The 14,531-nt window shown below is 41.8% G+C and overlaps 1 protein-coding gene across 1 annotated transcript in view; it reads left to right on the top strand.

The window, feature by feature from the left end:
* LOC119973077 (ataxin-7) overlaps positions 1–14,531 on the top strand; it is a 174,702-nt gene that overhangs the window by 65,372 nt on the left and 94,799 nt on the right. Inside the window, exon 3 of the mRNA XM_038810567.1 lies at positions 250–354. Within this exon, the coding sequence (XP_038666495.1) occupies positions 250–354 (105 nt within the window). The remainder of the gene's footprint in view (positions 1–249; positions 355–14,531) is intronic.

Raw genomic sequence — 14,531 nt, forward strand, 5'->3', positions numbered from 1 at the left:
GTTTAGCTCTATTTACAATATATGTTCTTAAATATTAACTGCTTTATGAAATGACACGGAAAACTATACAATTTATTAGTCATCTTGCAATACCAGCTATGTTTCTTAAATATAAAGTTACCTTGAAATTAACGTGCCTATAATTTACTGCTGAATAAAGTACAAATTGCAGGTTTTCATTTCTGAACATCATATGGAAACATGTAGCTATGATGTGAAATGTAATTTAATCTTGGTATCCTTTTACAGATATGCCAATATTTGGTCACTGTCCAGCGCATGATGATTTTTATCTGGTGATGTGTAATCATTGTAATCAGGTTGTAAAGCCCCAGGCCTTTCAAGCACATTACGGTGAGTTCAAAGTTTACTCAATACGTACATATATCACTAGCTTATTTTGCTCAACGTTGCATCTTTGCTTTGAGGGAAGTATTACAGGAAATTTATCTGCATATGCTGATATAAAATCAAGATGTCCCACATGATGTTTTGCCTCTGATATTGTGTAGCCATTGTTCTTTTACAACCGCATTTGTTTAGTTGACTTGCCCTTGGCAAATTGCTACCGTGAAGGGCAGGAAAAGCTTTGGTTGTATGAAAAATGGAAAGTTGTTCAGGATGAATTTTAGACATGGGTTGCTTTGTTGACTTCAATAAAGTTTTTGTGTAGCAATTCTCCAAACTTAAATCCGATCTTGAACTGGTGCTCAGAAGTGAGTGTAGTATTTTTGGGTGATATTGCAATGCTTCTAAATAAGTACAGTTTTGCCATCAGTTTTAACTCTGAACAGAAGCTCTGTAATTGCTTTATTTTGAGATTTACTCTGATAGAATATCATATAGTTGGTGTTGCCAGCTCTGGCTGGATGTACTTCTGGAGGTATTAATGCATACCCTTCCCTCTCCAATGCCACCCCCCCCCCTTCCACCCAATGGTCACCACCAAGTCAACCGTGCAGCTCTACCATTCCACAGCAAGTTACATGTAGTCCAGTAGTTCCTAAGGAACTGTCCAAATCTATTTGCTTAATTGATTAATCAATTCCTATGAAAAATATTTTATTAATAACCAAGAACAACACCGGAACAGGCCCTCCAAACATGCGCTGATCATGATGCCTGTCGAAACTAAAACCGTCAGCAACTCCAGGGTCCGTATCCCTCTATTCCGATCCTATTCGTGTAATTGTCAAGATGCCTCTTCAAGGGCAGCACAGTGGCGCCCGGTTAGCATTGCTGCCTCACGGCGCCGAGGTCCCAGGTTCAATCCCGGCTCTGGCGGTCTCTTAAATGCCGCTATCATATCTGCTTCCACCATCTCCCCTGGCAGAGCTCACCACTCTCTCTTGCCTCGCACATGTCCTCTAAACGTTTACCCCGCTTGTACCTTAAACTTATTCCCCCTAGTAGTTGATCATTTCACCTTGGGAAATAGCTTCTGACTATCCATTCTGTCCATACCACTCTTATTTTTGTAAACCTATATCAGGTTGCCCCTTCAACCTCCTTTGTTCTAGTGAAAACAATCCTAATTTATCCAACCTCTCCTCATAGCTAACATCCTCCAGACAAGGCAACATCCTGATAAACCTCTTTTGTACCCTGGGGTGGCACAGTGGTGAAGTGGTTAGCACTGCTGCCTACAGCACCGAGGACCTGGGTTTGATCCTATCCACAGGTTACTGGCTGTGAGGAGTTTTCCCATTCTCCATGTCTGGGTGGGTTTCACTCCCACAACCCAAAGATGTGCAGGTTAGGTGGATTGGCCATGCTAAATTGTCCCTCAAATGAGGAAAAAAATAAGTGGGCACTATAAATTTAGAAAAGAAATCTCTTCTGCACCCTCTCCAAAGCAACTACATCCTTGTAGTGTGGCGACCAGAATCGTACCCAATATTCCAAATGTGGGCAACTAAAGTTCTGTACAGCTGCAGCCTGACTTGCCAATTTTCATACTCAGTGCCCCGACTGATGAAGGCAAGCATGCCATTTGCTGCCTTGTATACCGTATCCACCTGTATTGCCACTTTCAGTGATTGTTGACCTTGCGTCCATATCTTTTGCCTGTGAATACTCCTAAGGGTTCTGCCACTTGCTGTATAATTCCCACCTGTATTAGACCTTCCAAAATATATCATCTCACATTTCTCCACATTAAACTCCATCAGCCATTTCTCCGCCCAAGTCGCCAACAGACCTATAATCCTGCTGTATCCTCTGAAAATCCGCTTCATTATCCACAACTCCACCAATCTTTGTGCCGTCTGCAAACTTACTAATCAGACCAGCTACATTTTCCTCCAAATCATTTATATATACCATGAACAACAAGGGTCCTAGCACTGATTTCTGCGGAATGCCACTAGCCAGCCCTCCATTCAGAAAAGCACTCTTCAACTGCTACCCTCTGTCTTCTATGACTGAACCAGAGCCATTTTTGTATCCATCTTGTCAGCTCACCTCTGATCCTGTGTAACTTCACCTTTTGTACCAGTCTGCAATGAGGAACCTTGTCAGAGACTTTACTGAAGTCCATGTAGGCAACATCCACTGCTCTTCCTTCACCAATCATCTTCGTCATGTCCTCAAAAAAAACCCAATCAAGTTAGTGAGACACGACCTCCCCTTAACAAAACCATGCTGTCTATTGCTATTTCCAATTGTCCAGGGAAAGGGTTGGCCCACTCAAGGACAGAGGAGGGAATCTATGCGTGGAGCCAGAGGAAATGGACTTCCTAAAAGTCCATTTGTTTCCAATTGTGAGTAAACCTGTCCCTAAGAATCTTTCCAATAATTTCCAATAATTTTCCTACTACTGGCACAAGGTTCACTGGCCTATAATTTCCTGGAATGTCCCTGCTACCCTGAAAGGACCAAATTGCTATTCTCCAGTCCTCTGGGACCTCACCTATAGTCAATGAGATATAAAGATTTCTGTCAAGGTCCCTTGCCTCCCTCTGTATTCTGAGATAGATCCCATCAGGCCCTGGGGATTTATCTACTTTAATCTTTTTAAGACAGCCTTCTTTTCGATATTGACATAACCCAGAATATCTACCCCTCCCTCGACTCATCATCCACTAAATCCTTTTTGGTGAATACTGATGCAAAGTACGAATTTCGTGCCTTGCCCATTTCCTCTGGCTCCACGCATAGATTCCCTCCTCTGTCCTTGAGTGGGCCAACCCTTTCCCTGGCTTATACTCTTGCTCTTTAGTATAAAATACCTTGGGATTCTCCTTAATCCTGTTTACCAAGGACATGACCCCTTTTAGTCTTCCTAACTCCTTGCTTAAGTTCCTTCCTACTTTCTTTTTATTCTTCACGGGCTTTGTCTATTCACGGCCTTCTAGACCTTACGAATGCTTCCTTTTTCTTTTTGACTAGTCTCACAATATCCCTCGTTATTCAAGGTTGCGGAAACTTGCCGTGCTTATCTTTCACCTTCACAGGAACATGCCGGTCCTGAATTCTAATCAACTGACATTTGTAAGACTCCCACATGTCAAATGGTGATTTATCCTCAAACTGCCGCCACTCTTTCTCTCCCCATCCCCCTTCTAAATTCTTCAGTTCCTGCCTAATATTGTTGTAATTAGTCTTTGCCCAATTTAGCGCCTTCACCCGTACTACTCTTGTCCTTATCCATGAGCTATTAGGAGCTTTGTAAAACTTTCTGTATTCATGTGATGGTGTTCAGCCCTTTTGTTTGGTGAGCATGGTTTCCCTAATGTCCTTTGTCTAATTTATTGATTTGGGGGGGGGGGGGGGGGGAAGTAGAGCACACTTTTTGTGGGCAACCTGTAATTTTCAACAACTTTGTCTCTAATTTGTGGAATTGAGTCATGCTACTATCAACATTTCTATTCTATTCTATTCAAGCTAATGACCAGTGGTGTCTTTATTCTGTAATAGGGTGACCTCTGGAGGTTGGTTTTGCTTCCTTTCATGATGGAAGAGTCCATTTTAGCTGAGATAGCGCATTGTAAAATATAGCATGCAGATTTCTGTTCCATTACTGTTTTGATTTAAGCTTTTAAAAAATATATTGCACAAGGTTTTTTCATTGCTGTTTAGAGAGCATAAAGTACTTGAGGCATAACCGGACTAATCAAAGTTACTTCAACAATCCAAAGATGTCTCTATAATAGGCCCCTTTTTTTCTGTTTGGCACTTCTGACTCAGTACCATTATCATCATAATTAGACAGTTTAGCCATGGTTTCTAGCTGTATCAATGTCTCCTGAAAAGTCAACGTGGTGTGCTGGACTGATGCAGGAGGTGATGCACTTTTAGAGCCATCACACACTTGCTGTGTGTCTAAAATTGTTGATTGCAGTAACTTGCTGTGTCTCAATTCACCACACTGGGAAATCCAGCAATTATGTAAAATATCTGATATATGGCCCGTTTGAAGGCTTTTGTACACAAATTAAAGAAACTGCAACTGCCAATCCTCAGGATGATGCTTGTCACTTCCTGGCGCTTGGGCTAAGGAGCAAAACAAGTGGCTGCAGTGACTTTTGCAGCTGTAGGTAGGTCGGTCAGCGTTCAAACCAGTGTGTTGACAAACATTTTTTACTGTAACTATTTAAGCTAAAAACCTCTAACATTGGTAAAACTAGGGGTGCAGTAATTCACATGGATACCCCAGGCTTCTCTGCATGCTGCAAATACTGTGACTATTTGTTGCAGATTAGAGATTTAAAAGGCTTGTTGCTCTAGTTTTGTACCATTTTAAAATAGTTAGTAGAGCAAACTTGTTGCGTAAATCTATTCAAAAATAATGAAGAACATAGAGCAGGAGCAATTCATATATCCCCTCAAGCCTGTTATAAATCATTCAACAAGATCACAACTGATCTTCACCTCAACTCTATTTTCCCACCTGTTCCCATAATCCTTGACTCCCCAAAGTTTTATAAAGCTGTCTCAACTGTGAATGTATTCAATAACTCAGCCTGCAAAGAATTCTGGGCGATAATTCCAAAGACCTATGACCCTCTACCTTGCCATTCCCCCCTCAGATTATTTTTTCAATGAAACCACATTCTCCTGAATGCCAGAATAAGCCTAACCTGCTCAACCTATCCTCATCAGACAACCCTTTTATCCCAATAATCTTCTGAAGTGTCTCAAACTGTGCACAATTCTCTAGGTGTGGTCTCACTAACATCCTGTACTGCTATATTTAGAGTTCCCTCTTTCTCTATTCCATCCCCCTTACACCATACAATAAACATTCCATTTGCCTTCCTAGTTGTCTGTATGCCAACTTTGTGTTTCACGAGTGCAGACCACCCAGATCCTTCCATACAACATTTTGTAGTCTCTCTCCCATTTAAATAATATTTTGTTTTTCTTCCTACCATTACACATTCTCCCACATTATATTCCCATTTGCCAATTATTTTCTGCGCACTCAGCCTGTCCTTTTGCAGACCGTGTCCTCCTCCACAACTTTCTTTCCCACCTATATTTACATAATCAAATTTGAGTACACTACATTCAATTCCTTCAAGAAATTAATATAGATTGTAGGTAGTTCAGGTGCCAGCACTGATCCCTCTCACCTAGTTATAGTTTGCCAACCTGAAAATGCCGCATTTACACTGATACCCTGTTGGTTAGCCACTCCTAGATCCATGCTAATTTACTACTTCCCACACCATGGACTCTGCCTTGTGCAGCAGCCTTTTATGCAGCACCTTATTGAATTCCTTTTGGAATCCAAATAAGTTACTGGTTCCCCTTTATCCAACTCACTATTAACTCTTCAAAGAACACTAATATATTTGTCAAACACTATTTTTGTTTTGTAAAAGCACGTTGACTCTATTATGATTTCCAAATGTCCCAGAACTAATTTCTTAATAGCGCATTCTAACAGTTTCCCAAAGACAGAAAGACAGACCTTTCTTGCTCCTTTCTTCAGTAGGGGTGTTAATTTTGTAGATTGCCAATTCACTGGAACCATTTCAGAAAGTAGGGAATTTTACAACATTGCAACCAATGCGTCTTTTATCCTTGCAGCTACTTTTCAGACACTAGAATATAGGCCATTATTAGGTCCAGAAGACGTATCTGCCTTAGTGTCTTGAGTTTACACGTACATTTTTTGTAGTGATTATTGTTTGACATAAAGACCATAAGAACCCCCCCCCCCCCCCACCCCCCCACCCGATTTTCGACTATAATCAGACACTTTTTGTCTTGCACTGCGAAGGCAGATACAAAATATTACTTCAAAATTTCCTTTTCCGGGCAGCACGGTGGCACAGTGGTTAGCATTGCTGCCTACGGCGCTGAGGACCCGGGTTCGAATCCCGGCTCTGGGTCACTGTCCGTGAGGAGTTTGCACATTCTCCCGGTGTCTGCGTGGGTTTCACCCCCACAACCCAAAAGATGTGCAGGATAGGTGGATTGGCCACGCTAAAATTGCCCCTTAATTGGAAAAAATAATTGGGTACTCTAAATTTAAAAAAAAAAATTTCCTTTTCCTTCCTTCCCATTATTAATCCCCCAGCCCCATCCTCCAAGGAACCAACATTTATTTTAGCTACTCGCTTCCTTTTTATATGCCTGTAGAAGTTCCTAACTTGTTTTTAAAAATATTTTGTGATAGTTTATTCTCTATTATTCTTTAAGTCTTCCTTTGCTGATTTCTATTTTCCTTTCAATTTTTTTTGGTCCACCATTAATCTTGGCAACATTGCTTTTTCTTTCTCAATGGAATATATCTTTTGGGAATTCTGAAATATCTCCTTCAATGTTTTCTGGTGTTTGTAGCAATCTATTTCCCCAGTTCACTTTAGCTGATTGTTTTATTTACGGTAAAGACAATAGTTTCAGACCCAAAATTCTAACCCTCAAACTGAATATGAAATTCTGTCATGCTGTGACTATTCTTCCATCGAGAGTCATTTACCATGTGATCATTCATTATTCTTGTTCCACAGTACCAGATCCAAAGTAATCTGATCCCTAATTGATTCAACAATATTGCTCTAAGAAACTATCCCAAACTGACACACCAACACTGAACTTCTCCACGACTATGTTGCGACAACCTGGGCTAGTGTGCAGTGAATTCCAGCCCCACTTGACCCGCAATTGCTCCACAATTCAATTGACCAATAATTCTTTGAAAAATACCCAGCCCAATAATTACAGTCACCAGGTTTGTAAATTTAAACACAATTACTTTTATTTATAATAAGAACTAATGAAATATGCAGCAAATATAACTGGTTAACTATTATCTATTCCTAATTCCCCACTTTGACTTGCCTTCACCCTCTACTCACACAAGATAGACAAACAGAGGGGAGGCGATGGGTGAACATAATCAGGATGAAAGTCAAAAGATAAGTTTTGGTTTCAGATGGTTGTTTATAGCACCTTTCTCCTCTTCAAACTTTGCTTTCAATTCGAGGATTTCACAGTAGGTTCAGAAGCACATCAACTCAGCCTATCTGGAGACAGAGCGAGTGTGCAGGCCCATTTCTGTGTCCAGGTCAAGCTCTACTTTTCTTGGGTCTCTGGAAATCATCCCACTCGGGCAGGATCCAATCGGCATCTGTTACCGGGTAAAATTTGACCTTTTGACCAACTCATTGGTAATCCAGCTAATCAGTCAAACAGGGTCCCACCCCAACTCTCGGGTACTAAGAAGTCTGGGGCTTGCTATCCAAAGCTAGTAACGTTATGTACTGTGTGCAACTTCTTGAATTCCTCATTCTCTCTGCTGCTTGACTCGCATCCATGGATCAAAATGATAACAAAAGTAAAGAAAGTAAGTTATGAACCACAATTATTTCTCACTACTACATTGATTTCAGAGCTAGCCCATATCCTTTTCTTTTATTCTGCCTATTCTTTTAAGTGTCAAGTTTCCATAAATCTTCAGTTCCCAGTCATGGTCACCTTGCAACCACATCTCTTAGCTATCGGATCATACACATTTTTATATGTGCCACTAAGTCACCTGTCCTGCTATAAAAACTGCGTGCTTTCTGATTAGGGAGAATTAGTAAAACTACAAAATGAAAAAACTACTGTTTGCTCATGCACTTTTCTGCTGGTGTACTCTGCCCCTTCTGTTATCATTACCTATATTGGTACCATGAGCTATTGACATCTCCTCCTTTCTCTTTAAAATTTTCCCTTACTTGAAAATTTTCCACTGTTGTTTAATTTAACGTCCCATCTACAGATCTGTTTATTTGATTCTCCAGGATTCCAGTCCCAGTAGAGTTCAAGTGAAGTCTATCCCAAGGGTACCATTTCCCCATTAATTAGCTTGGTCAAAAGGAAAAGGTCCAGGCATTTGAAAACTGACTAAGCTCTTTAGTACAGTGAAAGTAGGAAGGAACTTAAACGTGGAATTAGGAGGGATAAAAAGGGCCATAAATTGTCTTCAGCAAACCTGGTCAAGGAGAATCCCAAGGCTTTTTATGCATATAATTGGAGCAAGAGGGTAGCAAGAGAAAGAGCAGGCCCACTCTAGGACAATAGAGGGATGTTATGCATGGAACCACAGGAAGTGGGTGAAATCCTTAATGAGTACTTTGTATCAGTATTCATCAGGGAGAAAGGCATCACTGAAGTTGAGATCAGGGCTAGGTGTGTGAACATTCCTGAGAACATCAATATATTAAAGTAGGAAGTGTTGAGTATCATAAATTGCATTAAGGTAGACAAATCCCCAGAGCCAGATGGGATCTATCCAGGTTACTGCAGGAGGCAAGGGGAGAAATAGCTGGGGCCTTGACAGATATCTTCACATCCTCTTTGACCGCAGATGAGGTTCCAGAGGACTGGCGAATAGCCAATGTTATTCCCTTGTTTAAGAAAGGAAGTAGGGATAATACAGCAAATTGTAGGCCAGTGCGCCTGACATCCATGGTGGGGAAGCTTTTGGAAAAGATACAGGGACAGGGTATATGGACATTTGAAAGAAAATGGACTAGTTAATGAAGGGCAGCATGGTTTTGTATGGGGAAGGTCCTATCTCACCAAGATTGAGTTTTTTGAAAAGGTGACAAAGAAAATTGATGAAGGGAGGGCTGTGCATGTTGTTTCTATGGCATTGAGTAAGGCACTTGACAAGGTGCCACATGGTAGACTCGTACAAAATCTAAAATCACATGGGATTCGGGGTGGGCTGTCTAGATGGATATAGAACTGGTTTGATTGCAGAAGACAGAGTAGCGTGGAAGAGTGTTTTTCAGAATGGAGATATGTAGTTCGTGGCACAGGGATTCTTGCTGGGATGTCTGTTGTTTGTAGTGTATATATAAATGATCTGGAGGAAAATGTCGGTGGTCTGATTAGTAAGTTTGCGGATGACATGAAGATTGGCGGAGTTGCTGATGGCGCTGAGGATTGATAGAGGATACAACAGGATATAGATAGATTGGAGACGGGCACAGAAATGGAAGATAGTTTAATCTGAACAAATGTGAGGCGATGCATTTTGGAGGATCAAATCTAGGAATGCATTATACTGTAAATGCCAGAACCTTTGGGAACATTAACATGGGGATCTGGGCATGCAGGTCCACAGTTCCCTAAAAGTGTCAATACCCAGGGTGCCAAGGTGATTAAGAAGGCATATGGCATGCTAGCCTTCATCAGCCGGGGCATTGAGAACAGAAGCTGGAAAATCATGTTGCAGCTATATAATACCTTGGTTAGGCTGCATTTGGAGTATTGCGTGCAGTTCTGGTCACCACATTATTAGGAAGAGGTGGAAGTTTTGGAGAGAGTGCAGGGAAGATTCGCCAGGATGTTGCCTGGTCTTGAGGGTGTTGGCTGTGAGGCGAGGTTGAATAAACTAGGATTATTTTCACTGGAATGTCTGAGGTTAAAGGAAACCTGATGGAGGTCTACAAAATTGAGTGGCATAGACAGGGTGGACAGTGGAGGCTTTTTCCAAAGATGGAAGTGCCAATTACAAGGGGCACAGGTTCAAGGTGAGAGGGCAAAAGTTTTAAGGGAGATGTGAGTTGCATGTTTTTCACGCAGAGAGTGGTGGGTGCCTGGAACATGCTGCCAGAAGATGTGGTGGAAGCAGGCACATCAGCAAAATTTGAGGGGCATCTGGATGGGGACATGAATAGTGAGGAAATGGAGGGATATGGACCGAATAAGAGCAGAAGTTTTTTTTTCGTCAGGGCACCATGATCGGCGCAGGCTTGGAGGGCTGAAGAGTCTGTTCTTATGCTGTACTTTTGTTCTTTGTTCTTTGTTCTTTGTCCTTGTTCTAAATGAAACCCATTTCTCCCACAGCCATCTTTGAGCTAACATTCAACTCTCTGATCTTATTGACCACATGCTAATTTGATCATCCAGAGTTTATTATCTTTGTCATTCTGCTTTTTAGCTTAGCCCCTAGCTGATCATATTCCCCAAGAAGATACTCTTCTTAGTCCAATCTATATCATTGACCAACTTGGACCTCCAGGACAGCATATTTTCCTCTCCAGCCCTGAGGAGGCCTCCTTAAACTTGACACAAGGCCGATAGCAGCCTTTGGGACTCTCCCTTGCAGATGTAGAGAACAATATCTATCTCCCTAACTATACTGTCCCATACCACCAATGTGTTCCATTTTACACTCTAAACTTGAATGGCCCCCTGTACTCCAGTGCTGCGGCCAGTTTGCTCATCCTCTCTGCACTCCCAGTTCTCATCTACACAAGCTGCAAGAACCTTGTACCTGTTGGGACAAATGAAGGAACTGCGGGTCCTCTAATGCTACCTTCTGGGTTCCAATTTTGTAGTCACAGTCTCCTGTCTCTTAACTGAAATACTTAACCCAAGAGCTAAGAGTCTATGTGGATCACATACAGTTCCACGACAGCTGCAACTTATTACCTGGCCTGCCATCCCTATTTAATCTTTCAAAGTTTTAAAATATCATTCAATTATATATTTATGGTTTTTAATCTACGTAATCTTGTTTAATTTATTAAATTTAGTTATATGCTTTGAAGTTATTTTATGTAATTTAGCTCGAGCCCTAATTTAATCCAGCGTGGTGGCACAGTGGTTAGTACTGCTGCCTCACAGTGCCAGGGACTCTGGTTTGATTCTGACCTCTGGTAACTTTCTTTGTGGAGTTTGCACATTATCCCCGTGTCTGCATGGGTTTCCTCTGGCTGCTCCGGTTTCCTCCCACAGTCGAAAGATGTGCAAGTAAGGTGGATTGGACATGCTAAATTGCCCCTTAGAGTGGGTTACAGGGTAGGGGATTGGGACTAGGTAGGGTGGTTTTGCAAAGTGTCGGTGCAGACTCGATGGGCTGAATGCACTGTAGGGATTCTATTTGTTTTTTATATTGTAAGCAGCACCTCTTGCTCCCACGTCAACTAATTCACCCACTTGCCAAATTGTCTTGCATTCTGCTGAAATCTGTATTCAGTGTGAAGCTGTTGTGATAATACTATTATTAATTCTCTTGCTGTTTTACTTACTCCAAATGAAAATGTTAATTTCCTGGCTCTTAAGTTTGAATCAAAACTCCAGTTTAGAGAGAAAAATAGAGGAAAGAGGAGAAATCCTGACATTTTTTTTTCAAATCTTGATTAGAATGTGATTCATGCATTCCCTACAGAACTCTTTATATCCTCTTCTGGTCTCTCTCTACTCCCTCTCCTCATTCTCTTCAGTTCACCAATAAGTTCTGTTTCCCAAATAAATTTTCCGCAATAACTGCCAAAAGTACCTTTTAGTGTTGAAAATGAAGTTATCACTTACACCCTGATTATGGCCTATAGTTGCCAAACAAAGAGTTTCAAGAATGTAAATTAAGGTTCTGTCGCATGGCGTTTAGAGGGTGAACTGCTCTACTTGCTTGATTCAGTGTTTGCATTTTTCTCATTAAAAGAAAGTGGCTACAAATTTTGCAATGCAATATTATTTTCCATAGAGAACATTTGCAGTGGATTTTACTGCTTGGACTGGGAACCAGATTGCTAGGGTTTAGCTGCCTTGACAGTGTTACTTTGTAGGTTTCAAGTTGGATAGCTTGCACAAACAGGAGGACCATGTGAAGTTTTCTGTCTCCCTCCAAACATCGGAGTTTGCTGTTGCTCACTTTGGCTCAGGAGCTGCTACACAAACTTAGTTGATATCCAACTCCCTGAAGTCCTGAGGATTATTTGGGGGCAGCGCGGTAGCATGGTGGTTAGCATAAATGCTTCACAGCTCCAGAGTCCCAGGTTCGATTCCGGCTTGGGTCACTGTCTGTGCGGAGTCTGCACGTCCTCCCCGTGTGTGCGTGGGTTTCCTCCGGGTGCTCCGGTTTCCTCCCACAGTCCAAAGATGTGCGGGTTAGGTGGATTGGCCGTGATAAATTGCCTGTAGTGTCCTTAAAAGTAAGGTTAAGGGGGGTTGTTGGGTTATGGGTATAGGGTGGATACGTGGGTTTGAGTAGGGTGATCATTGCTCGGCACAACATCGAGGGCCGAAGGGCCTGTTCTGTGCTGTACTGTTCTATGTTCTATTTCCAGGATGTTGCGACCGACACAGCTAGAGTGACTTCTTGTGCTGGCATGTAGCGAGCCTTTTGATGTCCATGGGTTAAACCACCTCATCACACCACCAGTGACACAGGGTCTGAAAAAAACCCACCACACTCCACCTGAAGTTCTCATAGTCCCTACTGGAACACTTCACACCATGTAACCTTCCTGGTTGACTGCAAATACCACCCAAGTGCAACCTGGTAACTGACCCGAGTGGTGAAGTCCTATGTCTCAGTTGGACAGTCCTCAACTGCTTGAGGGAAGGCTGGGAAGATGTGTCCACTTGCTCCAAAAGTGAAACACCAGGAAATCGTCCAAGTCAGATTATTGCCCACATGCTGAACTTCTGCTCTGAGAGAGCCATTCCCGGTGGCAATCCAACCGTTCACACCATCAGTTCTAGCCATTGAATAGATTGTTAACCTCAACATTGAACTGTAACTGCTTCCCTGACCATAGAAGCTAGAGATCAACTCTGGACGTGTGGGCAGAAACAAAGACCATCAATTGTTTAAAGTAGAGCCGGTGTCTACAGCCCATTTTTCAACCATTAATATACTCCGTATGAGCCCACCCCAGCTTTCATTGCTGCATAGAACATAGAAAAATACAGCACAGAACAGAACAAATGTGAATGTGGAATACAGGGTTAACAGTAGGGTTCTTGGCAATGTGGAGGAGCAGAGAGATCTTGGGGTCTATGTTCATAGATCTTTGAAAGTTGCCACTCCAGTGGTTGGAGCTGTGAAGAAGGCCTATGGTGTGCTAGCGTTCATTAGCAGAGGAATTGAATTTAAGAGCTGTGAGGTGATGATGCAGCTGTACAAAACCTTGGTGAGGCCACATTTGGAGTACTGTGTGCAGTTCTGGTCGCCTCATTTTAGGAAGGATGTGGAAGCTTTGGAAAAGGTGCAAAGGAGATTTACCAGGATGTTGCCTGGAATGGGGAGTAGGTCTTACGAGGAAAGGTTGAGGGTGCTAGGCCTTTTCTCATTAGAACGGAGAAGGATGAGGGGCGACTTGATGGAGGTTTATAAGATGATCAGGGGAATAGATATAGTAGACAGTCAGAGACTTTTTTTCCAGGTGGAACAAACCATTACAAGGGGACATAAATTTAAGGTGAATGGTGGAAGATATGGGGGGGATGTCAGAAGTAGGTTATTTACCCAGAGAATAGTGCGGGCATGGGATGCACTGCCTGTGGAAGTAGTTGAGTCGGAAACATTAGAGACCTTCAAGCGCATGGTAAAGCACCATCTGACAATCACCCAGCTTCACATTACTGAGACCACAAAGATAGCATATAGTGAATAATTGAAGGCAGGAATGCGTTTATTAATCTGTAAATAAGCCAACTATGATGATGGTACAAGCAAGCAGTGAACCTGGTCCTGTGTGAACCTATGGCTTATGTGGACTTGACTTTTCTGCTTCACAGCTCAATTAATGTGGGTGTTTCACTCGGGAGCCCTATTCATTTTAAAAAATAGTTTTTTCACCTTGAGGCAAGAATTTCATAAGTAAATCATTCTCTAGGAGCGTAGCATTGCTCCCTCATTAGTTTTTGTCACCTCAATCTTGTTGATTGTGAGCTCTGTCAACAGAATGTGAATTCTTTTTCTGCCTATAATTAATATTGCGAGTAACGTTCTCAGTCCCAGTTCTGTTTTGAATGTGATTGTTCGCTTCGTTATACAATGTTGCACGTGCAATCGGAATCTCATTTGCAAATGTTGAATTCCTATTTTGATCATCACTCTGAAGTCCTCCTTTATTTCAAACATTAAATATTCTTTCTTTAGAGAATGTTAAACCTGTTAATGGTGCTGTGCTTGGAGGTACTGTCTTTATGAAGATAAAATCTTGAAACTTAACATTATTTATCCTAAGCCATTTTAAATGTATTTATTAACTGTACATGTGTTAAATTATTTTGTGCTGTTCATTTTTGTTTGGTTTTGGAATTTATAAGACAATAAATGCTCTGAATGA

The sequence above is a fragment of the Scyliorhinus canicula genome, chromosome 11 (genome assembly GCF_902713615.1).
Source record: "Scyliorhinus canicula chromosome 11, sScyCan1.1, whole genome shotgun sequence".
Lineage (NCBI taxonomy): Eukaryota > Metazoa > Chordata > Chondrichthyes > Carcharhiniformes > Scyliorhinidae > Scyliorhinus > Scyliorhinus canicula.